Source organism: Electrophorus electricus, chromosome 24 (genome assembly GCF_041902795.1).
Source record: "Electrophorus electricus isolate QZ-2024a chromosome 24, ASM4190279v1, whole genome shotgun sequence".
In the NCBI taxonomy this organism is placed as follows: Eukaryota; Metazoa; Chordata; class Actinopteri; order Gymnotiformes; family Gymnotidae; genus Electrophorus; species Electrophorus electricus.
In genome coordinates this window covers 14,652,186-14,676,557 of record NC_137520.1, presented here as the reverse complement: position 1 = coordinate 14,676,557, position 24,372 = coordinate 14,652,186, and the positions used below count along the sequence as shown (strand labels likewise).

The 24,372-nt window shown below is 41.9% G+C and overlaps 2 protein-coding genes across 8 annotated transcripts; one reads left to right on the top strand and one right to left on the bottom strand.

Moving 5' to 3' along the window:
- Positions 1–63: 63 nt before the first annotated feature.
- On the bottom strand, positions 64–4,113 carry cnbpa (CCHC-type zinc finger, nucleic acid binding protein a). 3 transcript variants are annotated; one of them, XM_027001721.3, is made up of 5 exons: positions 3,975–4,113; positions 1,877–1,988; positions 1,699–1,764; positions 1,390–1,588; positions 64–1,048 (listed from the first exon to the last, which is right to left on the bottom strand). In XM_027001721.3, the coding sequence occupies exons 2-5, from the start codon at positions 1,983–1,985 to the stop codon at positions 931–933; spliced, it is 492 nt and encodes a 163-aa protein (XP_026857522.1). In that variant the 5' UTR covers positions 1,986–1,988; positions 3,975–4,113; the 3' UTR covers positions 64–930. The 3 variants fall into 3 exon arrangements, with proteins under 3 accessions (XP_026857522.1, XP_026857521.1, XP_026857523.1); XM_027001720.3 differs by lacking the exon at positions 3,975–4,113 and adding an exon at positions 3,218–3,372; XM_027001722.3 differs by lacking the exon at positions 3,975–4,113 and adding an exon at positions 3,089–3,229.
- A 239-nt stretch (positions 4,114–4,352) lies between these two features.
- Positions 4,353–17,723, top strand: raf1a (Raf-1 proto-oncogene, serine/threonine kinase a). Of its 5 annotated transcripts, none has more exons than XM_027001716.3 (18): positions 4,353–4,505; positions 7,121–7,339; positions 7,972–8,084; positions 8,677–8,779; positions 8,881–9,038; positions 9,500–9,592; positions 10,548–10,701; positions 11,203–11,262; positions 11,471–11,498; positions 11,609–11,715; positions 12,106–12,223; positions 12,317–12,401; positions 12,874–13,050; positions 13,149–13,195; positions 14,706–14,824; positions 15,106–15,237; positions 16,143–16,277; positions 16,561–17,723. In XM_027001716.3, the coding sequence occupies exons 2-18, from the start codon at positions 7,139–7,141 to the stop codon at positions 16,699–16,701; spliced, it is 1,971 nt and encodes a 656-aa protein (XP_026857517.1). In that variant the 5' UTR covers positions 4,353–4,505; positions 7,121–7,138; the 3' UTR covers positions 16,702–17,723. The 5 variants fall into 5 exon arrangements, with proteins under 5 accessions (XP_026857517.1, XP_026857515.1, XP_026857519.1 ...); XM_027001714.3 differs by having other exon boundaries at positions 4,356–4,505; positions 11,606–11,715; XM_027001715.3 differs by lacking the exon at positions 4,353–4,505 and adding an exon at positions 4,515–4,609 and having other exon boundaries at positions 11,606–11,715.
- Positions 17,724–24,372: the final 6,649 nt, after the last annotated feature.

Below are 24,372 nucleotides of genomic sequence, written 5' to 3'. Positions count from 1 at the left end.
TACACTGTTGTTCTTTAAAAGTCCCAACAGTTGAAGAGAGGGAAAAAAAAAAGTGTAATCAGGTTCCAGATCCTCCTCCAGCTTTATTGATAGTTTAAAATTACATTTTCTATGTTATAGGACTTCAGTTGCATCTTCCTTCTGACTTAAAAACTGAGTACAAGCAAATGATATTCTTACAGTAGTCCAAGTGATATTGTACAAAAATAATATTTGATTTCTGTGAAAACATTCTCCTTTTGCAAATTACTGATAAATCCACAAGCTTATTGTTTGATAATTTAAGATAGAAATGACTAAAATTACTTTTGGAATCTAACTTCAGGCATTAATAAGCGATGTTTGCTACACTTGCAAACAGATGACTTTTTAAAAAAAGTAAAAAAAAGGAAACAAAAACTTAATTTCTCAATATTTCAGAATTCTGTCATCAATATAACTTTTCTGCACAAGTTAAAGCCCACCTTGCTTGTGGTGCCTGGATTAAGTTGGATTCCTGTGGTGCGAATGGTTGTCCCGGTCATACTCTAAGCCAGTTTATATTCCCCTGACTTGATTGAAACAAAAATCCAGAAACTGAGGCTTCCCTCAACTTCTCTCTAGCCTCATACTGCCAGGGCTCACTCTGAGCCCAGGGTTCCTACATACCACACTGTGTCCCAGTCAGTGAGGATCTCACCAGCGGCATGGAAAGGGGTCTTTTAATAAAGCATTATACATACACCTCTACCAAACTAAATAGACATTTTGTATTAAATGCAGAAAGACTTTTCACCCCCTTTTTTCCTCTTTTTTTGTTTAAACATTTCAAGAAGCACACTGGCCCGGGACAAGCCTCTGTTTGCCAAGCACTGGCCAATAAAGAGGATTCCGAGAAAATAATACAACCAACCATCAATCTGAAAAGGAGGGGATGATAAAGGAAACCGGTTATGCAGAGGCTTCAATCGTGCATTCTCTTGCCAGGTGACCGGTTTTGCCACAGTTGTAGCAGTTCACCTCACTGGCCTTGCTGCACTGCACCGCCACATGGCCGATCTCACCACACCTGCACAACATAAACCAAAACACACAACCAGTTTAGCGTGACACAGCTAGGAATTCCCCCCCCCCGTCTCTTCCACCAGTATGGACAATCAGTAAATAAATAAATAAATGTGCATCAAGAGCTACATTAGGTATGCACAACTTGTCTGCTTTGTGATCAATATGCTTTATTTTGCTTAATTTGATTTGCTGGATCAAGTGAAAGCTGTGACATCAAAAAACATTTAACTGGAATATATGAACTTGCTCTGGTTAAATATACTCTCAAATGGCATATACTGTAACAGGCAACAAGTGAAATACGGCACAGCTTTATTCCTCATTCAGCAGCAAAACACCTACCGATAGCACTTCACTTTATCACACAGTTTCTGGATGTGTCCAAATCCTCCGCAGGAGTAGCACTTCTGCTCATTGGCATGGTCACAGTCACGAGCAACGTGCCCAGCTTTGCCGCAGTTGTAGCAGCACTGCTCACGCTCCTTCTTGGGCTCTTTGCAGTCCCTGGAGATGTGGCCACTCCTGTGACAGTTGTAGCATGCTGCAACGGGAAGGAAGAAAAATCCCGCTCGGGTTGGATTTCGGAGCACATGGGCAGCTCAGGGCAATACATCCCAAATGCAAATGACTCAAAACCAGTCAGTGTCTCACCATCCTCGGTCTGTTCACAGTCCCTGGCAATATGCCCTTGTTCTCCACATCGGTAACAGAAAAGATCTAGGGAGAAATTAATAACAAAATGGTAATATGTAAAATTCAGAAACGTACCACTTGCATAAATGATCTGTCTTCTAACGGGTATAAGTGGGGGGAGGGGTCACGTCCTTACCCTTTCCACGGCCCCTTCCTCTCCCGCGGCCACGGCCAGCGTTAGGACAGTTCTTCACCCAGTGTCCAGAGCGGCCACATCCGAAGCACTCACTGCTACTCATATCCATTATCTAAACAGGGTTTAAAAAAAAAAAAAATATCTTGACTGTTTGAAAAACTCAGATGACGCGCCAAACAGCAAATTTAAAAAAGTTACCCTATCTAGCTAAATAACTTCATAACGCCATTGTCATCCCTTGTATTAAAGTAATGAGTTTCCTAGTTAACCTCACGACGGGCAGGCTAGATTTACCTCCCCTCACCACTATAAAATATGCTAAATACGATAAATCCACCAATACAACAAACATGGCCAGTTAGCCATATCCATCCATGAAAGCGTGCGAGGCCAGCTAGCGAGCTAAGATGTGGCTATTTAAAGACTCCCGTAGCATGTAGCTAGCTAAGACACATGCCATGTGATTCCCCACTGGTGTAGCCAAGTAGGCAGGACACGGAGCTCCGAGCCAGCCAGCGCACCACTCCGCCAGACGCTAGTAACCGACCTAGTAAAACAGCTAGCTGGAGTACCGTTTAGAGTCAAAGACGCTAGTTAACCAACGTAACTTAGTAAAGCGGAGAGCTGGAGCACCGTTCGGAGTCAATCACCAGCTAGCTGGGGTTCCAGTTACCTGGTATCTAACAAGATAGCTATGTTAGCTAGGCAGCCCTACGGTATCTAACCTATTAGCTAACCCTACGGCTTGGAGAAAGTGGAGCCGACCTTGCAGTCCTACACGTGGAATGGAAAGTGCAACACGCAACAGTCACTACACATTGAAATTTAGGCAAAGAAACTTCAACAAACCCTTGGGGAAAAAAATTTAACGTTAACGACATTAGCGCTGTCCAGGATAATTAGCACATTATCCTAGCTGGCTGCTCGACTAACGGTCACTTCAGCGAGCTTCCCCGGACTGGGCCGCATTACTGTATGCAGCGCACACTGCCAAAGACACCAACAGCATCGACGGTGTAATCTGGATGGTAGACATTTTCTTTATCCACTAAAGATGGAGTAATTAATTTGGGGGTAAAAGTGCAAGTGTTTTACAAAAATTAAACAATTCACGCACAGCTCTGAGAAGACTTTCCCGCGCAGCCACGCTACAGCTAGGCCACGAGCCCTCGGAGAGGAAACTAGCCAGCTATGTCGCCCAAGTAAACTTACTTTCAGGGATGTTTACTTGATTTTGGACATCCCTGTTGTCCAGCCTTAAAGAGTCTCTTAATCAAACAATTAATTTAAATCGATATAATAACAATTTGGCGAAAAGAACTTAACATTTGTTGGACTCACCTATTAGATTCACTATTAGCCAGTTAGCTACGTGACTCACTGGTGTTTACTCCGCCCCTCGCCGATGCAGCACATACGAACTGCGCATGTCTGTTCGGATTGACGTTTCCGGTAGCCAATAAAAGCTCTCACAAAAACAAACCTGAGCCAATAAGAAACGCGTGAGCATGGGCATCGCCCCCATGATTCGTCAAATCAGGTTGCTTGCAAACGATACTGTCCCGCCTATAATGACCAGCTTGCTTATGTGTACGGAATTTTAAAAGACGATTATTTTATTTAGTGTGAGCGTCCCAGCGATGCTCTTGGTTAGTTTTCATAGAAGCGATACAACACTTGTTGCACCGGGTCATTTTCTGTTCAGTCCTGTGAAGACTCGAGTCCCAAATCTCAGTTCTGGTAACTCGGCTGCTCTCACGCCAACGGTCTCCATGTGACTTTACAGTCACTGTTCACAAAGTTTAACTCCGGTGGAAGAAGAACCACTTTTGTAAACGTTTGCCTCTAAAAGTGCATCTGTGGCACAAGATTCTCGTATTTTATACAGTTTTCAAATGTGAAAATTGCAACAAAATTGTGTATTGTAGATAATTATATGTGTGAACATACGGCGAAGCCATAATTGATCAGAAAACACCTATATGAAGGAAACAGACCATGTGTCTCAGTATTTCACCTTTTTAGTGTTTTAGCTTTTCAATTAAATGTCAGTGTGTTGTCTTAAAATATTATTAGCTACTTATTCCTAGGCACTTACTGTTACTTGACGTCTTGAACAGATCCGATATCCGTGCCTCCAGAGGCCGTTTGGCAACTTGCTGGTAAAATGTTTTTAACCTTTTCGTTTTTCACAACTTGAGCTGAGGAAAAGGTTTAAAATTAGTATTAATTAAAATATCATTAATAAGCTTATTTGTACACTGTTTTTTTTTTCGTTTAATATTCACACATGGCTAATGATCAAGGGATCCAATTTCAGTCGTCGACGTCAGTCAGACGAATGATTGAGCCCTTTATCGCCCCTTCTCTAGACCAGGCTGGTAATAAGATTTGTAGGTGGTTGTTGTTCCACATTACTGAGACAGATTTAAAATGTTTCATAGAACAAGGTAGTCGGTTGTGTCGACTGTTGTTAACAACAAATCTATTGCCTAACAGCTCTAGATCAGACGCTCCTCGCGGACCCACCGCCCGTCCCATCTCTTATTTGAATATGCAAATGTGATGTCATCAGATCTCCGCTTTTTCTTGAAGTTATGGCGGAGCTGAAGTTTCCAAAGTTTTCCTGGTAAGTCTGTTTGTGACTCGTATATACCTGTCGCTGCTTTATTTGACTTGATGAATTATAAACGGTAACGCATGTTGGCACTCGTTCAAAAATAGTCATTTAAGGTACGTTTACCTGATGATTTAGAACTTTGTGTTAGCTAACAGCTTGCTTGCTTGCTAAGCTAAGTACCGCTAGCTTTAGTTAGCCAGGTTTATGAAGGACGTTGGAGAGGGCCCGTGAATAGCTAGCTTAGCTAGCGTTAGGTTAGCTAGGGTTAGCAGCTAGGTTAGGTTAACTAGCGCGAAAACTAACTAGTTCACTTGGTTAACAGCTTTTCAAAAATGTGTAACTTTGTTAGCTAGCTTGCTTCCTCCTTTGCGCGGCTCCAAAAGTGTAAACAGTGTTTGGAGTGTGTGACTCAGTGCTGGAGTGTAAACTTAACGCTAGCCTAGCTAGCTAACCTCGTCTCTCTTAAGTGAGGGAGGATTGTGGTTTCTTTACTAAGCACTAACATTAATTAGATTTGCTCTCGGTTTGAGGTTGTGAAGCACGACCCTCAGGTCACCAGCTCAGGTTAGCTAACCCGGGTTAGGCTTCGGCTATTTTAGTGACACGGTTCGTTAGCCAGCGATCTATGAAAACGAGTTTTTAGGACCATATGGTAAAAAAAAAGTCAAAGCCGGTTATATGTGCCATGTAGGTAGCTATCACTTCACGTTTTATGTCCAAAAAAGGAAGGAGGATGTGTACAGGTTTGATGTGAAGTTTACGCTGCGTTTGTCACTTTAACGTGCCAATTCGCTTCTACTCTGCTCGGTTACCTGTAGAAGGATGAGCCCTGCTACGCTTCCTCCGTGTGGCAGGAGCAGTGCTGACATAAGAGCCCTGACAAAGTGAATAACGGTTTATCTGTTTCTGATATTACAAATAGACAAATACGGCCTGACTGCAATCCGCCATTGTTCTGTTATCCAGAAAGAGTTCATTAAAATGAGTCTCCTGCGCAGTTTATGCTATATCGTGTTGTAAGATAATGACAGAAAACGTTCAATCAAGATAGCGATGTAAATAACCAATATTCCGAGAAGGTGGCAGGGATATAATTTAAAGAAAAAATGTCTAATTTCCAGTGCTAAGCGTTATCACTGTATATGTGAATGTTGCTAAAACGGACTTCTTCGAGATTTCTTTCACTATATTCACGTATTCATGCGGGTAGGCAGCGTTCTGCAGCTCTTGTTTATTTGGCTCATGTGAATTGTTTAAGCTGGATACCAATGCACGGCAGGTTTGGAAAACTGCTGGGTACTCCATCCAACTTTTCTAATGTGATTAATACATTACAGTTGACACTTTTGCAAATTTGAGTAGACCAAGGACACAGCCCTGGTGGTGATGAACACACCTGCTGTTTAGTTCCAGTCCTAATATAGCACCTTTCGTGCAGTTAATTAAGGTATGGGCTCAGCTAAGGTTTTGGCAGGGTAGCCTAGATATGTTAGAATATGGCTGGGACACGATGCATCTGAAGAGAAATGAAAATGTTCAGTTATATTTATAGCCCTTTATTTTGACTGCTTCTTGCTCTTTTTTTGTGATAAGCTAATTGATGAGGTTAGTAGATGACCCCATCAGTGTTTGTATGTTGTTTGCCAGGAAACGCCATGAGACCATTTGGGGTCTTAAGAAGGATCCGTGCCAACAATTTGATGAGTGTCTAGTTCCCTGGAATTAGAATATCCATATTTGGGCATTCTAGATTATTTGGCTAATTATTTCAAAATTATTTAAAACTCAATAATCAGCACACCATTTTAAGTTATCAAGGTAATATCAGGTTAATATCACCATAGCTTTCTTACAACTGTGCACAGATAGTCTGTAAAAATCCTGTCATATCCGACTGAGTGTGAGGTTTTAATAACAGAAGGTTTAAACACTGGGGGCCCAGGGTACATTACTAGGACTGAACAGCCTATATTGTTTGTTAATCATTATCAAAATATTGGCCTTTGCAGTACTGATATTGCAAAGGGATTCAATATGTACTAAAACAAATCAGAAGTTTGTGTTCGCTGTGAACATTGTGACCAGTCAGTCAAATGGTCATTGGGTGTTGTGATTAATCATGGCATTCACATGATCCATCAAATATAATTTTGGTATAAATAATGCAACCCAACCATATCAAATCAAGGGCTTGCCATTTTATCTTAATATATTGTAAAATATATCTCGATCGCATAGTATTGTAATATAACTTCAGTATTTTAGGCTATAGGGAGCATTTATAGGTATTACTGTCATAAAGAAAACATAACACAGAATGCGCTTCTTTGAAAGGTTACCTTGGGCATTGTGTTGCTGTAATAGATAGGAGATTGCTTATTCATGTGCTCTGGTCACCTCTGTAAAAGGCTTGCTGAGTTGAGAACGGTGCCGTTAGTTCCCTTTCTCACTACATGACCAAAGGTTGCCCGTTCATGCCCCACCACTGCCAAGTTGCCACTGTTGGGTCCCTGAGCAAGGCCCTTAACCCTCAATTGTTCAAGTTGTATTGAGACATAATTGTAAGGGTTTTTATTGGATAAAAGCAGCGGCTAAGTGCCAATGTAAATGTGCTTGATCCATAGACTCATAAGCTTATCCCAATGGAGCACCTCCAAGGAGCCTGGAAGACCATAAGCAATGGATTGGGGATGAAGGACTCCGTGTTTGAGAGCGCTTGTGTCTCCCCCACGGTGGTGCAGGGCTTTCCGTACCAGCGCCACGCTTCTGATGACAGCAAAATCTCTGACGCCAAAACCAGTAGCACCATCCGAGTGTATCTCCCCAACCAGCAGCGCACTGTTGTAAGTGGGGGCTGCATTTAGTTCACTTCAGTTTTTGTATAGTTTTTATTTTTATTTATTTATTTATTTAAGCAAGCCAAAGTGACAAGTGACCGGTAATGATGGCATGAAAAAAAGCCTTGAGAGGATTCAGACTCAGTAGCCATCCTTATCCCGGTGAAGTCTGTGAGGTGCAGTGAACACCAGAACACCAATGTGCATCTTATGCACAATAATTTGCTCCTTTTCAGTGCTTCCGCACTAGCGCAGTAGTCATACATATACATATCATTTAAGCATCAATTGTCAAGTCAATTAGTATTCTAGTTTCAATAAATCTATATTAATATTTCTTGTCTTGCAACACTGTTGTTTTTGTCGCTGTATCAAAAGGCTCTCTCAAAAGATTTGACTAAATACAAATATAGTAGAACGTTTTGCGGTATATTTGTATTGTGTTTTTTTTTTATTATTTGTAAATAATTGGATTACATTTTTCCATACTTGACTAAGGCTATAATGCGCAGGACAGTGTCAGCGTAGGACTAATTTAGCAAGAGCTTTATATTTTGCTCTGTTCACATCACATTCACACTTAGATTCAGTGTTTCTAACACACTGAGTGTAAATGCTGTTTGCTGTCACTTGCTCAGGTGAACGTGCGTCCGGGAATGTCCCTGCACAGCTGCCTTATCAAAGCCCTGAAGGTACGGGGTCTGCAGCCCGAGTGCTGTGCTGTCTACAAGCTCCACGCAGCCCACAGGAGGTAGGAGCTGCCCTGCCATGGCCAGACTCTGTGCTTCTTTTAATGTTTGGAATTTTATTTGTTTCTGCCTTTGTTTAACTAAAGGGTCTTCCAAAAAAAAACAAACAAAAAAAAGTTAGACATTCATGTCATATGCGTGCAGACATTACTATGTTTTTGTTGCATTCAAACGTGCACTTTCACAATTGTAAACAGTGAGCGGAATTGTGGGGTTGTTGTCTAAACCACTGAACTGTGGTCAGTGGATAAGATGCAGCTGGGTGGGACCAAGTGCTGTTTGCAGGCATGATGGAAACCAAACTACACAGTGTGGATTGTTGATGTTAAAATTTTACTTATTGCAATATGAAGTGTGGTTCATATTTATCTGTTCTATTTCTTTGCCATAATGAATATTTTAATCCAAGGATATACCTCTTTAGAGATTATTGCAGTCTTCATTACTAGAGCATTTTTGATTGAGTTCATCTTTGATGTTTAGACTAGCTGTGTCTTGAGAAATACTTCTTTATAATAACAAACTGGTTAATGCAGAAGCTTCTTTTTTGTTCATGTTTTTCTGCACTGCTTAATTTCCTCTTTAACCTTGCAGCAAAAAGTCTCGAATGGACTGGGGCACGGACTCGACGTCTCTGATCGGAGAGGAACTGCTCGTGGAGGTCCTAGACCATGTACCCTTGACCACCCACAATTTTGTAAGTTCCATGGAACACTAGCACTTTAAGTAACACTAAGTATACAGTTCTGGTACTGACCTTAGTCCTGGTCCTCATGAACCCTTCCTGTTCATTTTTAGGCCCGGAAAACCTTTCTGAAGTTGGCGTTCTGTGACATGTGCCAGAAGTTCCTTTTGAGTGGCTTTCGTTGCCAGACATGTGGCTATAAATTCCATGAGCATTGCAGCACGAAAGTTCCTACGATGTGTGTGGACTGGAGTAATATCAGGCAACTCCTGTGAGGCTCACAATGTTTTGTCTATCCAGGCATTCTTACCAAGAAAAACTATATTCAGCACTCTGTCCTGAACTTACACCTCGTATAAGTGCAGAAAAAAAGTAATTAAAGGCTTAGGAGAAAGTATAGAAATGAGACATTTAAAGTTTTGGTTTTACAAATGAGATAACAAACCACCTTGTAAGTGATGAAGATAAGCTGTCAGGATTTGTTGGTTTATTGGTGACTAATGAGAAGGAGCGAGAGGATCAATGTAGGTGTTTTTTTTTTTAGTGAAAGCCCAGCTGCTTTTGAAGCAGTGCAGCAGCTATCAGTGTAAATTTTGCTTCCTGCCAAACATTAGGCACAGTGGGTGGACATGTACTTACCTAATGATTTATGACCAGATATCATCTTGGCTTTTTTAAGTGAATTGATTTATGAGTGTTGTTTTTAAATGAACGATTGAATTTTCCTGGCAGGTTATTCCCAACTCCAGGTGAGAGTGGAGCTCCAGCTCTACCTCCTCTTACTTCAAGGAGAATGAGGGAATCCCTCACCCGAATCCCCAGCAGGTAAAAGCTTTTGTTCTCCTACCAGAGTTTTAAGGGATCTGCTTGTGGTCTGTTAGGCTGGTTTAAGCTCTGCTGTGGGTTTGCTTGATCCAGTGTTCTTGGAACTCAGACACACCGTACGGTTAGTGGAGTATGTCTTCATGGCAGCTGTTTTTAAAGTTCAACTCATTTTAATGATCTTTCCCTATGTCTGTGTGTTGATTGGGACAGAGTTTATTTCTGGCCTCCTAAGTTTCAACCTGTAGACTTAACTTGGTGGAAAGAACTGAGCTAAAGTTCACTGACAAGCATTATGCTATCATTCTGAATCTCAGGCCTGGTCATTTTCAAGCTGAGCTCATTGCCACCTGAATGTCCAAACAGCCGCGTCCCACACAGCAAGCTGAACTTGGTCTGCACGCACCTCTGTAGACACAAGCAAAGTCCTTACAAAGGATGAGCCCCCAGCACTGCCAGATACACCCACTCCCTAATTGCCCCAACATCATATGCCACTGTCCACCGTCCGGTTTTGAGTTGGGTTCTGTGGGCAGCTTTTGCCTGCCATCCTCCACAGGTGCACCAGGATATTTTGACATGCATGTTTTAATCTCACATTTAGCTGGAACTGGTCCTAGAGTGCTGTTTTTAGTGGTGGTGGTTTTCCTGTTAACATTATCTCCGGTCAACTACGACAAGCCATTCTTTCGGATAGAAAAACACTGACCTGAATGCACAGATTCAGTCAAGCAAAGAGAAAGAGTGAATATAGTTAGAATGGTGTGGTCTGAAGTCTAAATAAACCTTTCCCAGACTCTTTTGAAGGTCATCCTGGTTGAAGGTCATTGTTACTCACATAAACATTCAGCACATTTTGTCAGGGGCCCAGAGAGTTATGCTGTGCTTGGTGTGCTTTTGGCACGACGGCCCTCCGACTAATATTTATTTATTTATTTATTTTTTTCCTGTCTTCCAGCTCCCTGCACAGACATTCGACCCCTTACGTCTTCAGCTGTACAACCCCATACTCGCCAGCAGGGGGGGCTCTCTCTCAGAGGCAGCGCTCCACCTCAACACCCAATGTGCACATGGTCAGCACTGCCCTGCCTGTTGATGGCAGCCTGATTGAGGTAAAGCCTGGCTCCTCTCCTCTGCTCTGATTAGCCAGGGTAAGAGCACCAGAAGGATCCCTGTTGCTCCTGTGCTCTTGTTTGCCCTTTTCACTCCTCTCACTGTTCTGTCACTCCTTCACCACTGTACTTTCTGCAAACTTTCTTCTTTCAGGTTGCTTATGCCTGCCTCTTCCACAATCCCTTCTGTTTGTCACTAGCTGGTATTGAAGTCCAGTTAAGGGTTGTCGAACTTTACAGGTCTGGACTCCTGCCACACTAAAATACACTCAGGGCTTAATAAATGGCTGATTAATCAAAGCAGGTGTGATGACTGCTTACAGGGTCTGCTTACTGCAGTGGTGCGTGCTGTCACGCGTTTCTCTTCAGAGCATGCTCGTGTTTTGATGTGGACACCAGCCAGTGCCCTGTGCACTTCCCTTTTCACCCTCACCCTCTCTCCATTTCCCTCTTTGTTTTTGTTTCTTCCCTCTCTTCTCGTTGGGCTGCTCTGCGGAGTAGCTAGATTTCCTGAATGCCTCTCCCAGCTCTTGGAGCCACCAGTATTGTCTGAAGAGAAGAGTAGGTATTGTTTGCCTCCCCGACACCTCTGGTTTAAATGCGCAACAGTGTCTTGATCTAGCCAGAGGTCAGCAGCTGCTCTGTAAGCTGCTTAGAAAGGCACACTGGGACTTTTCCTCAGTGTGAATGAAAGGACTAATGTGCTGTTTAGCTACATTGCATTTAAGATTATTTACATTTATTACATTTTTATGTACTTATTTTTTAGGATGTAATACGTCATGGGCATGGCTCAGGTAAGAAGAAAATTGCAATACTGGGTACGATTGGATTGAGGTGTTGCATTTATACATTCCAGTAGTGAGATGCTCATTCTGTTTTGTGTCCCCTCTTCCTTCTGTAGCAGGTAGTTCCCCGAGCCAGAGTCCGACTGGCTGGACCCAGTCTAAAACACCTGCACCAGCTCAGAAAGAGAGGGTGTCGTCCTTCAATTCTCAGGAGAAAAACAAAATTGTAAGCTCTTTGCCTTGGCCCTTTTTTTCCGCGTGGAACCAGAGTAACACTTCCCCTTTCTCAAGTGCATCCTGTGAGAAACGCAAGAGAAGAAACAGATGTAACACTACTGATAAGCCTTAGTTAATACAGTTCCTGTTGCTCTGAACTTACTCTTGCCACGTAGTGAATATGAACAGTAACTCTGCTGTGCACTTTATTACACATGATCTTTTTCCCCATAAAGGCTTTCATACTGCAACTTCACTACATACTGCTACAGCGAGCAACCCTATTGAATCCAGTCCAGTTTCCTTTAGGCTTGATGCTCGGACAGCCGTATACAGGCAGCAAGCTCTGTTGTTTTTCCCCTTGTTAAAAATTGGCTGACGTTGCCGTATTGTGTCCCAGAGGCCACGGGATAAGAGAGACTCGAGCTACTACTGGGAGATCGAAGCTAGTGAGGTCATGCTGCAGTCCAGGATTGGCTCGGGCTCCTTCGGGACTGTCTACAAAGGGAAATGGCATGGTAATGGGCCTGCTGCTCTGGGTCTGCACATGCTCTGTCGCCTCTGTGCTGCCTCGCAACACTTCCGTGCTTTGTCTCTCGGTTGACCTGCAGGTGACGTGGCAGTGAAGATTCTCAAAGTCACGGACCCGACGCCGGAGCAGCTCCAGGCCTTCCGCAACGAAGTGGCAGTCCTGCGGTGAGATTAAACGCTTAAAGCAATATGGCTTAGCATAGCGTTGTCTTCTTTATCAGGTCCCTGCTTTACAAAAGAATTGGTCCTCCAGCTGTTGGTGGATATTATGGCATTATATTGGCTGTACATTAGAGTTTCTGAAAGCATTTTGTAATTATATCTTATAATTGTGCCCTGTAGAAATCATTGCCGTGTGTGTGTGGCAATTTTAACATCATCTGTAACTCTACAGCGGTAAATTACTTTAAATGCAGAACAGAAATACATTTCTTTAAGGCTTAAAATGAAAATAGAATATTCCTTTAAAGCAACACTGCAGTGTGTTTTGTACCTACACTGAAGCCTACAGTTTTTAAGTTGCTCTGCAGTGATTATTGCAGGTTGAGCTTTAGCAAGCAGGATGGGTACACACTTGCACTTGATACCTTACTTCTTCCCATCAACGTCTTTTAGCACTCTCTCTGTCTGTCCACAGCAAAACAAGGCATGTCAACATCCTGCTTTTCATGGGCTACATGACGAGGGATAACTTGGCCATTGTGACGCAGTGGTGTGAGGGCAGTAGCCTGTACAAACACCTCCATGTGCTGGAGACCAACTTCCAGATGTTCCAGCTGATCGACATCGCCAGGCAGACCGCTCAGGGCATGGAGTGAGTTCAGCCTGATGTAGAAGGGAAATGTCCTCTCTGATGTAGAGCGCTTTTACGTGGTTATTTAACATGATCTTACACTCTTCCTTTTCTTCCAGTTACTTGCATGCAAAGAACATCATCCACCGGGACATGAAGTCAAACAGTATCCTTCTCAAGAGAGCACACGAAGCAATGATTAAAAACCATTAAGATGTCATACCAAGTCACACCAAATGGTGTGTGTGTGTGTGTGTGTGTGTGTGTGAGACTTAAATGATTGTCACATGAATCAAAATTGGATCACTTTACAGTAATTGCATTACTTATAAGATGAACAGTAGGGTATTTGTTCTTTATGTAAAATTAAAACTGACAGTTTAGTTTTAGTATATTAAATATACAGGCCCCAAAGAAGGAACTCTACTACAAAACTGAGATTCAGATCTTTTATTTTTTAACACCAGGATTGCACACATTTCTGAAGAGATGTTCTGGAGAAATGTTCATCTGCTCTTTGGTTGAGGGGCTGTGTTGCCTCTACCCTTTCATTTTAAAATACCCTAGAGGAGTTCTGTCAGATTCAGGTCAGGCCAAATACTTGGACAGGTGATGGTTTTCACTTTTTTCTTCTTAAGAACCTCTTGTATGATTTTGGCAGTGAGCGTTGGCTTACCCTCATTCTGGAATATTCCTCTTCTGCCAAGCTTCTGGTGACTGGGGGTCATCTGTCAGCCAGTATTTTGGTGCATCCACTGGCATTCGTGGTGTCATCTATAACTGTCATCTCCCCAATGCTTTTTGCAGTCACGCAGCCCCATATCTCCCTCCCCCCTCCATGCCTCCCAGCCTGGACTGTGCACTCACTGGTAATCCTGGCCATGTTTATGCCAAACATGCTGGACTCCATCTGAGCTGAACACATTTATCTTGGTCTCATCTGACCAAAGAATGTGCTCCCAGTATTCATCAGGCTTCTTACCATGTTCATGTTTCATGCAAAGTTTAATCTTGCAGTTTTATGCCAAAGAGCAGGCAAGGCCTTTCTTGGGTGTTATCCATAGAGGTTAACGTTATGCAGTGTCCTTCGTCCTGTCTCGGCTGTCAGATTCTCACCGATGGCCCCTGAGCCAAGAACCTGGCCCTGTTTTTCAGAGCTGGACTGTGCGAGTAGCGCTCTGCCTGTCGCATAATTTTACGAGGCCAGTCGTTTCGGTTAGTGATACTGTGGCTTGTTCTGTACCTCCTCAGTGTTTTAATTGGTGACCGATCTTCCTGTATCCTTTTCAGTCAGATTTTTTTAAACACCTGTGGCAGTTATTTTCCATGTGGAGTCCTGTTGCAGACATGCACATGCACAGCTCACAGATCCAAAATGGAGAAAGTTCACCCGTTCAGAGGTCATTTAGTAACCATGTTATACAATTGGGCTAATTGGAAAACACAGGTTTGTCCATTTAGTTCCAATGATCACAGGTTCTCATGTGTGTTAGGGATCACTGTAATCACTTTTGTTGCATTGAGTTTGTACTTTGGAGCCTGCATGCATACACATATGTCATGGTGTCATTTTTGTAAAGCAGCATCTGTTGGCAGTAAAACTAGGGTAGTGATCGTGACCACACATGGGCACCATTTAGAGAACCTTGCCCTGTGCACCTCTAACTCAAACACAGACATCTTCCTGCACGAGGGCCTGACGGTGAAGATTGGAGACTTTGGCTTGGCCACGGTGAAGTCCCGGTGGAGTGGTTCTCATCAGGTGGAACAGCCGTCAGGATCTATATTATGGATGGTCAGTGGTCATCCCTAAAAACAGGATTTGAATAAATATGGCCTCTGAAACTTCTGCTTAACTCTTGTATCATAAACCTATATTTTTCAGTAATTCAGTAATAAATGCATTCTTTTAGTGAATGCCTGACATTGGACTACACAAATACATAAATAGTAAAGAGTATAATTCAGTGAAAGAAATATGCCATCCCTTTGTTTGGAGGAGCAACCTGTTAGTTTGGCAATTGTGGGAACACACCTTCTACTCCAGCTGGAAAGAGCTGCTCTGTTTCCACCCAGGCACCTGAGGTGATCCGGATGCAGGACAACAATCCGTACAGCTTCCAGTCGGATGTCTACTCCTATGGCGTAGTGTTGTATGAGCTCATGACGGGGGAGTTGCCGTATTCACACATAGCTAACAGAGATCAGGTAGATATATTTTAATGGTGTACATCATGGCCTGGATGTAATTACAAAAATTAACAACTGCTACAGTGCCTCACCCCACCAAACCCCTAAACGAAGATGGTTTGTATGTTTCTATCTGCTAAGATACATTTACAGTCATTTGTATTGTGTTTAATACAGAATGTCATTTAAATTTGTTTGGTGGTTTTTAATTGAAAGAGAAAAGTGTTTTAACATGTTTTAAATGGTATTGATATTGTATTGTGTCCCTGTCTTTATTGTCCCTAGTGAAACAGATTGTGTACATAACTGCTTAAAAGCTACTTTTGTTTCTGTCTCATAGTTGAGGAACAGTTTACATTTAGGGTGATCAGCAAAATGTGAAATTGAAAATTTGTGGGTTGGTGGGTGTGTGTGAGAGAAAGTGGGACAGAGGGAGAGAAGCATGCCACTTCTGGACTTCTACTGGCCCAGTTACTATGGAGCCTCAAAACTAAACTAAATTTATCGTGTAATCCAAGCTGAGCTCCAGAGCACCCCATCACGAGCCCGACCCGCTGCCCAGCTCCCGCCTCGTGTGCTGGGTTGCTGCGTTGGCGTGTGGTCCTGCTCCATCCCCCTGGCACAGAGCTTTCTTAGTAAACTGTGTGGGACCTGAAGGCCTGGTGTCTAAAAATGCCCTGACGTCCCAGTGTAGATTGTATTTCTGTTCAAACAGACCTCAGGAGTCATGAGGATATGCATCCGATGGCTTTCTGAAACCATAACTCCTGATTTGCTGTGCTACTCTTAAACACTCGTAGGGTTTGACTTGATTGTAGTCAAGCACTGTTTCTACTTCACATGTTTAAAGCAGAAGGAAGGCAGGGCTTGGTTCAAAGTGTCATTCCTTCTATTCTAACTCTCCTTGTTGCTCGTGTCTGTAGATTATCTTTATGGTTGGCAGGGGTTACCTGTCCCCAGATCTCAGTAAACTCTATAAGAGTTGCCCCAAAGCCATGAAGCGACTGGTAGCCGACTGCATCAAAAAGTCCAAAGAGGAAAGGCCTCTATTCCCACAGGTATGAGGAGCTGTTGTCCCACTGTTCAAATTCTGTCTGGAACACGTCATACTGTGGTGTGGTTATACTCTCTACTCAAGATGTTCAGTTTTCTCCCTGTATACTTCTTCACTTGATTCCATCTTATTGTTGTTACTTTGTTTCATGACTGACCATTCAACTCCATTCGAATCTAAGCAGCATTTTAATTCCATATAGTTTGTTCTTTCCAGTTTATACTGGAACTGACCTAATGCAGATTGAACTGATTTTAATGGCTTACTTCCTGCCTGTGTTTCTGTAGATCTTGTCTTCCATTGAGCTGCTGCAGCATTCGCTCCCCAAGATCAACCGCAGTGCCTCGGAGCCTTCCCTGCACCGCGCCGCGCACACCGACGACATCAACTCCTGCACTTTGACTTCCATGAAGCTACCTGTCTTCTGACGGGACAGTCCGTGCCAAAATCCGATCTGCAGCCAGTAATCTGGCAGGGTTGCAACGGAGCCCCAGAATCGAGTGGAGCTGCTTCAGTTTAGCCAGAAGTTTCCAGAAGTTTTGGTTTAGCCAGAAGTTGTTGGAGGTTCTGCTAAAGCTGCCTCTGCGCTCTGACCGGAGTCCCTTAGCAGGAGAGACTGAGCTCTGGCCTGAAAGGGCTGAAGTCCAGATGGGGGGTTTCAGCATGTGCATCCATGTGCTTGTGTTTCTGGGACCGATGTCATCATTGCTATAGGCAGAGGTGATGTCTATGTCATACAAAAAAACAAGCTGTTAGATTACATCTAGGTATGTTTTTAAAACTCCCCAAATGAGTAGATGCCCATTTGTGATGCAAACAGAAACGCTGTAGAAGAGGTCACTGATACTGCCACGGGTGGCTTGTAGGAATGTTGTAATTTAGCTACTGAACAACATAAACTTCATGGCTCAGTTCACAGTACAGTAGACAATATTTTCTATAGCTTGCGATCACATACTGCTTTGCTAAAGGCCTTTTCAGGATAGTGAATATGGAAGAGGCACTTGTAGTTGTGTTGCAGTTGAAGAATGTCTTTTGACATGACTGTGTGGCCCTGAAGGCAGACAGCACATCCAGGAGCTGCCAGTCAGTTTTGGGTGGCAGAGGGCAGGGGTGGGTGCCTTTGTGAGGATCACTCCTGCAAAAACAATTTGCAGTCTTTCTCAGTTGCTGGGCTTTTTTGTGTGTGAAGTTTTATAACCATCCAATCAGTTCCTTACACATTTATCAAGCGTTGTTTGGAACGTGTATGAACAGTTAATGTTCACATCCTTAAAAACATCAGTGTTCAGCTAAAAGTTGATTACAAATGTTAGTCTCAGCATTTTAAAAATGATTTTGATTCTTTAGTGATTTGTCATCTGGCTCTTTGAAGGTTTTATTGCAGACTGCGACTATATACTGTTCATCAGTAATGGTTATTTTAATAAAATTTAAGTTAAATACAGAATTGTCCAGTTGAAGTATCACATTTTGAGCTCTTTGTTTTTGTCAGGCTCAGAACCTGCGCTCGGATGTGAAGGATGTTTGAGTAAATACATCCGCTCTGAGTGTAAAGGGTAATGAGATTAGAGGTAATCGAGCTTAGAAAACTGGCTCTGTGTGGTGATGTCGGAGCAGCATTCAAGTAAAATGTAAGGAAAGGAGAGTGATGTATGTAGGTAACCTCAGCCTCCCAGCGTCTCCTCATCGTGGCCCCGCCCAGCTTCACAGCATTTCCCAGCCTCTTGACTGCTCTACTAGACGTACGGCAGTTTCCCATGTGTCATGTTTCCAGTGGCAGCGTGGTGTTGCATGATTGGTAGGCTGAACTGCCTGTACAGTTGCAGTGACTCGTGAGCCCGAGCCTCTGAAGGGCAGGAAACGCTCTGAACTGTCAAAGTTCAGTTTTGATCATGAGCTTCTCGGAGTCTGTCGGGGTTTAAAACAACACTGGGCAAATGAACCCATGAAAAACGGATGGAAAAAGTTTTCTATATTTTATATTTATAGTCTTAACAATTCTACCAGTTTCTTTTAAGGTCTGAACACCTACTCATGCCCCCCCCCTCCCCATTTAGACTGAAGTAATGTTACAGGGCATGGGTACCTCTACTGGAGAACCAACACTAGCGTGGGTGAGGGAGAGGGAGAAGGAGATTGTGAGTTCATGTAGAAATTGTTGTTTATTGAGATGGCCTTAAACAGATAACAATTATGTCTGTTATGATGGACATGGTTGGAAAAGTGCAATCAGACGCCCCCTTGTGGAAATCATCTGTCAAAATTGTGAACAAAAATCTTGGTCATAAATGCCTCCTCACAACATGGAAGATTGGCATAGCTGAATAGTGCATAATGATGCACCTTTCCCTTTCTCACATTGTATCTCGTAAGATCAAGTCTAGACAAACTGCGCTTTAGCATACGTTCTTCACCATCTCCTTTAAGCGTGGAGGAACATCTCCAACTGCCGCCTTTAGCAGGTGGACGATGCTGACATGTTCCACCACCACGGGGCTCAGGTTTGTCATTAGCTGCAGCAATTTGGTGTCTGTCAGCACACTTGATGCCGAGGTACACCAGTCTCACGGTGATGCCCTCAGAGGCGTGTACTCGACTCGAGCATGGCCACTGGTTTGCTCAGGTCTGGTTCCGTAAAGTCCGGGATGCTCTTGGCGATCTTGTGACCCGCTACACCACCTCAGCAAGACCAAAGAGACTTCCAGCTCAGGAGTGGGTCCTGAGACTCCCAGGACCACCTGCCGTTCAGGAACTCCTGCCCTGCAGAGACCTCATGTGGATGATGAAATCTAACCGAGGGAAGATGAGGGTGCAATGTTATAATGTTTGTTTATTTATAGCATATTTGCTCCTGCAGGTTCTAGATGCCAGAGAGACATTTTAACGTGTATTAAATAACACAGTCAGCATGCTTATTTGTTAAATGCCTCCAAGAGCACTAATTTAGGATCAGGCACACTGTTCACATAACAGTAATGATTTAATATAGGATTCAAAAAGAGGCAAAAGTCCTGATCTTCGGTCAGCAGATATGCTGTAGGATATGGAATAAGCACAGATCCCACTGTGTTCTTTGCTTTTCTGCTAGGATTGCCCTGACCTTGCATTTGAGGTAGGAATCATATAGGCACTTGGAAAGGGCCTGTAGACTTGCCTGTCCTTGGTCCAGCTGGCCTGCATCCACGTGGGCTCAGCGTCTCCCACTCTGCTTGGGGAGTTTGGCCAAAACTTATAACATTAGAGAAAGAGATGACGGGAGCCTCACTGATTGATTGGCTTTTAGGCTTTCAAATTAGGGCCAGCTGTCCAGACGCAGATCAAGTCTTTTCTTGGGCTAAAGTGCAGTACCAGTATTGAATCTACATTGGGAATTCTTGTTGGTCTAGATTTAGAATTATTTTTGGTCTTGACAACTGGGCTTTAGAGCTGTGTGAGTGAGAAGAATTACTAACAATGCATTCTGTTCCTCTGCAGGCTGGTGTCCCACATAGTCCTTCCCTCAAAATTTAAAATAATACTAACTTTATCTATAAATTTCTTAAAGATTGAGAGTTTTTCATATTCATTTGGATTTTTAATATTGATGTCAACTAAAATCTTCAAGACTAAGAAGTCTCAGAGAAGAACAGTCAAGTTCCACAGTGGAAACCCCATCCATGGGCTATCTGGTCAGCTTCACTCTGTACCAAACAGCTCAAGCCTCATGGTGCTCTTGTGACTGCATCTCTGTGAACTAGTGTTCTGGTCTGCCACACATAGCATTGCCTAAGCCACCACTAACACACTTCAAATGAGAGCTGAGAACAGTCTCAATTTCACAGTGCTCTTCAACTCATCCCCAGTATGTTTTCTGCAGACATCTTAAAACGCACAACCCCAGAAACCTATTGCATCAAACGTTTCATATCAATGTCCCATGCAATTTGTTAGGAATCTGCTGTCAAAAATAAGTAAGCCAAAGCTACCCATGCTTCAGAGACCCTCGGGTAGGTCAACACTGTCATTCCTGTTCATGTGAGTACAGCCCTTTCAGGTAGTTAATAACTAAATAATCCTTGATTTTAGTAGGTTAAGTGATGTACATGAAATTAAGATTTAAGTCTTCAATTAGACCAGTAGACTTACTATAACCTTAATGTAAATGTCCCTTAAATGTATACTGTTTTTCTAGGCTTGTATATTTACAGCAAAATTCTGAGCAGTGAGACTTGACGCTGTGATATGCCCACCAAAACTCATCAGAAAGCGACAGAACTAACATTTATCAAGTTCAATTCACAGTATTTGTCACCTTTAATCTAACAGTTCTCTGAAAGAAGCCCTGAAAGTGCACTGGACACTTTAAAAATTAAATAAAAAAATTTCATGAACATTTTCTTTACCTTTTTGTTAAATGCATCGAACAAGTCAACAGTTGACATCAATCGTGTGTGTGTGTGTTAAAAATCTTGAATGATTGTCATCGGTATGAAATTATATCATAGAAAAACAGAACTCAGGGATATGTTTAATGGTGAAAGGGGGGAATTAATGCAACTCTGGACAGAAATAAATGTGACATTGCAGAAGCTAGTGGAAACGATGCCACAGCAAATGCATTCCGTAATCAAAGCTAAAGGCAGTCCAACGAAATATTATTGTGAGACTTTTTTTTTTTTTTTTTTTTTTTTTGGACAGGCAATGTTTATACACACACACACACAAAGTCAACAACCAGCCTCAGGAATCCCTCACCAGCCAGCCGCCAGACCAGCCCAACAGCAGTCAGGACATCAGCAGCTAGCATGTGGAGAAATATGGATGTCAAAAAATGGTGAAATTGAATGGTCTCCTTGGCCAAAGAAAGAGCCACTCCGCAGGTCTGCCAATGTGAGAAAGATGCAACCAGGGCCAACAAGGATGGCAGTTACTCACGTCCAGGACAATGAGTCTTCTTTTGAACTTTTCATTCTGGATGACATCTCAAAAAGTATTCTAGATTGCACCAATTTAAAAGGAAGGTGTTTTTTGAGAAGGTTGGAAGGACATGGACCAAACCCATTTACGTGCATACCTTGGGCTTCTTATCCTTGCTGGAGTTTTCTTAGCCAAAGGGGAATCCACAGAATCCCTGTGGGACACAGAAATTGGCAGAAAGCTAGAGAGGTCTAAATAAACATGTTTTTTTCCACCTATATGCTGATATTGAATTTTCCTTTTTTACATTTTTAATTTTTTTTTACATTGGCACATAAACGGGTTGCACTATCATTTATAAATATGATTTAAAAGGGGTAAACACTAAATATTAATCGTATATCCTGTCTTTATTGCTAGTATATGTCATAAGGAAACCATCTGGTATTTTGATTACATAAATTGTTATGGCTATATTGATTTAGAAACCCAATAATGCGGTGGGTCAAACATTGGCTGAGTAACAAAAATATGAACACCACACAAGGGATATCTACACACTATATATATATATAAATATATATATAAATAAATCACACAGTTGTTCTTTTTAATTACACCAACAATTCACAGTTACTGTTAGTTGTTTGTATTACCTTGCATCATTCACATACATGCACTCCATAGTGTTACCCAGAGGATCTGTTACCAAATACTTTACACTACATGTTTAACAAAGCACTGGATATATCATTGTGAAGTTTAGCATACAGGAAACTGCTTTCTCATGGTGGAGGGTTTGGACTCCAAACAAAGTTTATAGAACAGAACAGCCGAAGTAATCTGTATCGCATTCTCCATTCACAGAGGAGATTTACATGCAGGAGAAGAAGAGCATAGAAGAAAATGTAAATAAATAGACACACAAAAGGAAAAAGATTAAGGAATTAAACATTGGAGGAAGTACACTGATTAAAAGAAAACACATGGCTACAGTGCAAAGCCCATGGATTTTATAAAAAGCACAGGAGTTTTCAGTCTAGATTTTAAAATTGCATTGATTTGGGCACCTTAGAGATCTGAGAATAAGTTACAGCTATAATAATTACAACTTTTAAAATATGATTATTTAAAAACACTCCCCCTCTGTCCCATATTTATATCTTTTATTGCATGACACTATGAACTTGACAGTACCAGAAAGGTGTATACAAATAAAAGGTATTTTAGTATGTTGCATCATAAATCCATTATGACTCTTTGTTTTTCATTTTGGTAATCAATCTTAGAAAGTCACTTTTATGCTTTTTATTTTTACTATTTACATAAAGTATTTCCCCCTCGATTAGATGTTGATTGCTTGATCACATTACTGAATAAATGTAATCTTTCAAGCAAGCTTTCACTGACAGCTGGGCATCCTATGAGCTTTAGATAAGCAACCTTTTGACATAAGGGGGCCTAAAGCATTTTTGCTTATAGAAACGGTCAGGAGAGAAAGAAGATCGTTGGCTGTTGGTTGTTAGTGCTGTTTAGGACTACAGAGAGATAAGAAATGTTATACAAATGTGGGTAAAATTGTTATTGGTAGGGCTGCACAATAAATATTTATATTATAAAATTACTATCTCTATATATCATTACTCAAAGTATTAGCCTTTTCAACACTGAAAGTTAAACTATAGAAATGATATCTACTACAAACTATGATTTTTTTTTATAGTGTTCCGTGAGCACCCTTTTCTATAACAGACATTCATCAGAAGAGTGTTTGGTTGTTTTAGCCACGTTGCATCATGAGTTTACCAGAGCAGTTATGTTATGCTGCAACACATACCACAATTAGAATTTTTACCAATATCCTTGCAATGTGATATATTGGTTCATATTTGCCTTTAATCAGGAATGTTTTTTTAGGAGATCATCTATATACATGTATATACACATCCTGCTACTAATGATCACCAGGGGTCCTTCTGGGAGGTATTCGAGTGTCTCTTCCCCAATCTTAGCTGCAAATCAATTGCACATGCTGTTAATCTAATCGTTTCTAACAAGTGGAGCTGGTGCAATAACTGAAATTCAAGAGAATGACCATGATTAAAAATGCTGTAAGAGAATATTTTCCACTTGCTGCTACCTTTCCTGGTGACAGGGCTTCAGTTACCTCCCCATCTTGTGCCTGGTCTCGGTGTCTCTTCAGCAGCACTCACTGTCCACACCAGACTTAGTGCACCTGACACGAGGAGGAAAGACCCTGGCATCCATCCTCTTCAAACTAAATCTCATCTAAATACAGCCCCTATTTTATTCAAAATTCCTGTGGCCAAGACCTTTTCTAGACCTTTTCTATTATATTCAGGGAAGTATATATTGAGGGAAACATGATAAAATGTGATAAATGTAAAGCTCATTCCAAACTGACGCATCTTCTTTTTAGGTCCAGAGCCAGTGGTTGACTGTGTTCGTCTTGTCATTGCTGGGTGCAGGTGTATAGCTGTAGTCGTGTCTGAAAGCATTTGGCTGAGCTGGCCTGAGCTGACGGGATGGTCTCACAGGTCTTATTTTTAAACATTACCTCACATCACAGGTGCTGTCGAAACCTTCAGCTTTTTAAAAATGACCTCACATCAGAGGTGTTGTTGAAAACCTTCTGTTCAGCACTGTGATACTGGAACTATTTCAACAATATTCTAAACCAGTAGTATCTCAACCGTAACCTACTGTGCTGCCTAGGATACATTCTATAAGTAAGTGACAAAGCACTTTTGTAAGTCACTCTGGATAAGAGCGTCTGCTAAGTATAAATGTAAATTTTACTGAGTAATGGCTTAACATTTCATAACCTGGAGAATCAGACTTCAGAATTCAATTTGATATCTGTTTCGGCCATATAAGTATAAGTTTGTTCATACCTCATAGGGCTGTTTCTGCATGATAGCCAAGGTTTATTTACTGCATTAATTAGCCATCTTTCAATATGCAGGAATAATTCATTTAAATCAAAAAAGGAAAACTGTAGGTTTCATATCATGTCCCTTCTTTATGTGCATTGTATATGAGTAGCAGAGGTCTGGAACCACCCACGGTTCTGGGGTTAGAGTGGAAGTGTAAATCACGTTGTAAAAACATAATTTAAAATGCGTCATGATCATTTTACAGTTTGCTGTCAAGTGTTGGTTGGTTAGTTCATTGATTGG

Bases quoted from the DNA above. Each gene is read 5' to 3' on its own strand.
- cnbpa (XM_027001721.3), bottom strand. From the start codon at position 1,985: ATGGATATGAGTAGCAGTGAGTGCTTCGGATGTGGCCGCTCTGGACAC. The intron at 1,589-1,698 runs GTGAGACACTGA...TTCCCGTTGCAG, and splicing joins CTGTGAACAGACCGAGGATG to CATGCTACAACTGTCACAGG. The intron at 1,049-1,389 runs GTAGGTGTTTTG...TATGTTGTGCAG, and splicing joins GATAAAGTGAAGTGCTATCG to GTGTGGTGAGATCGGCCATG.
- raf1a (XM_027001714.3), top strand. From the start codon at position 7,139: ATGGAGCACCTCCAAGGAGCCTGGAAGACCATAAGCAATGGATTGGGG. The intron at 10,702-11,202 runs GTAAAGCCTGGC...TCTGCGGAGTAG, and splicing joins TTGATGGCAGCCTGATTGAG to CTAGATTTCCTGAATGCCTC. The intron at 14,825-15,105 runs GTCAGTGGTCAT...GTTTCCACCCAG, and splicing joins CAGGATCTATATTATGGATG to GCACCTGAGGTGATCCGGAT.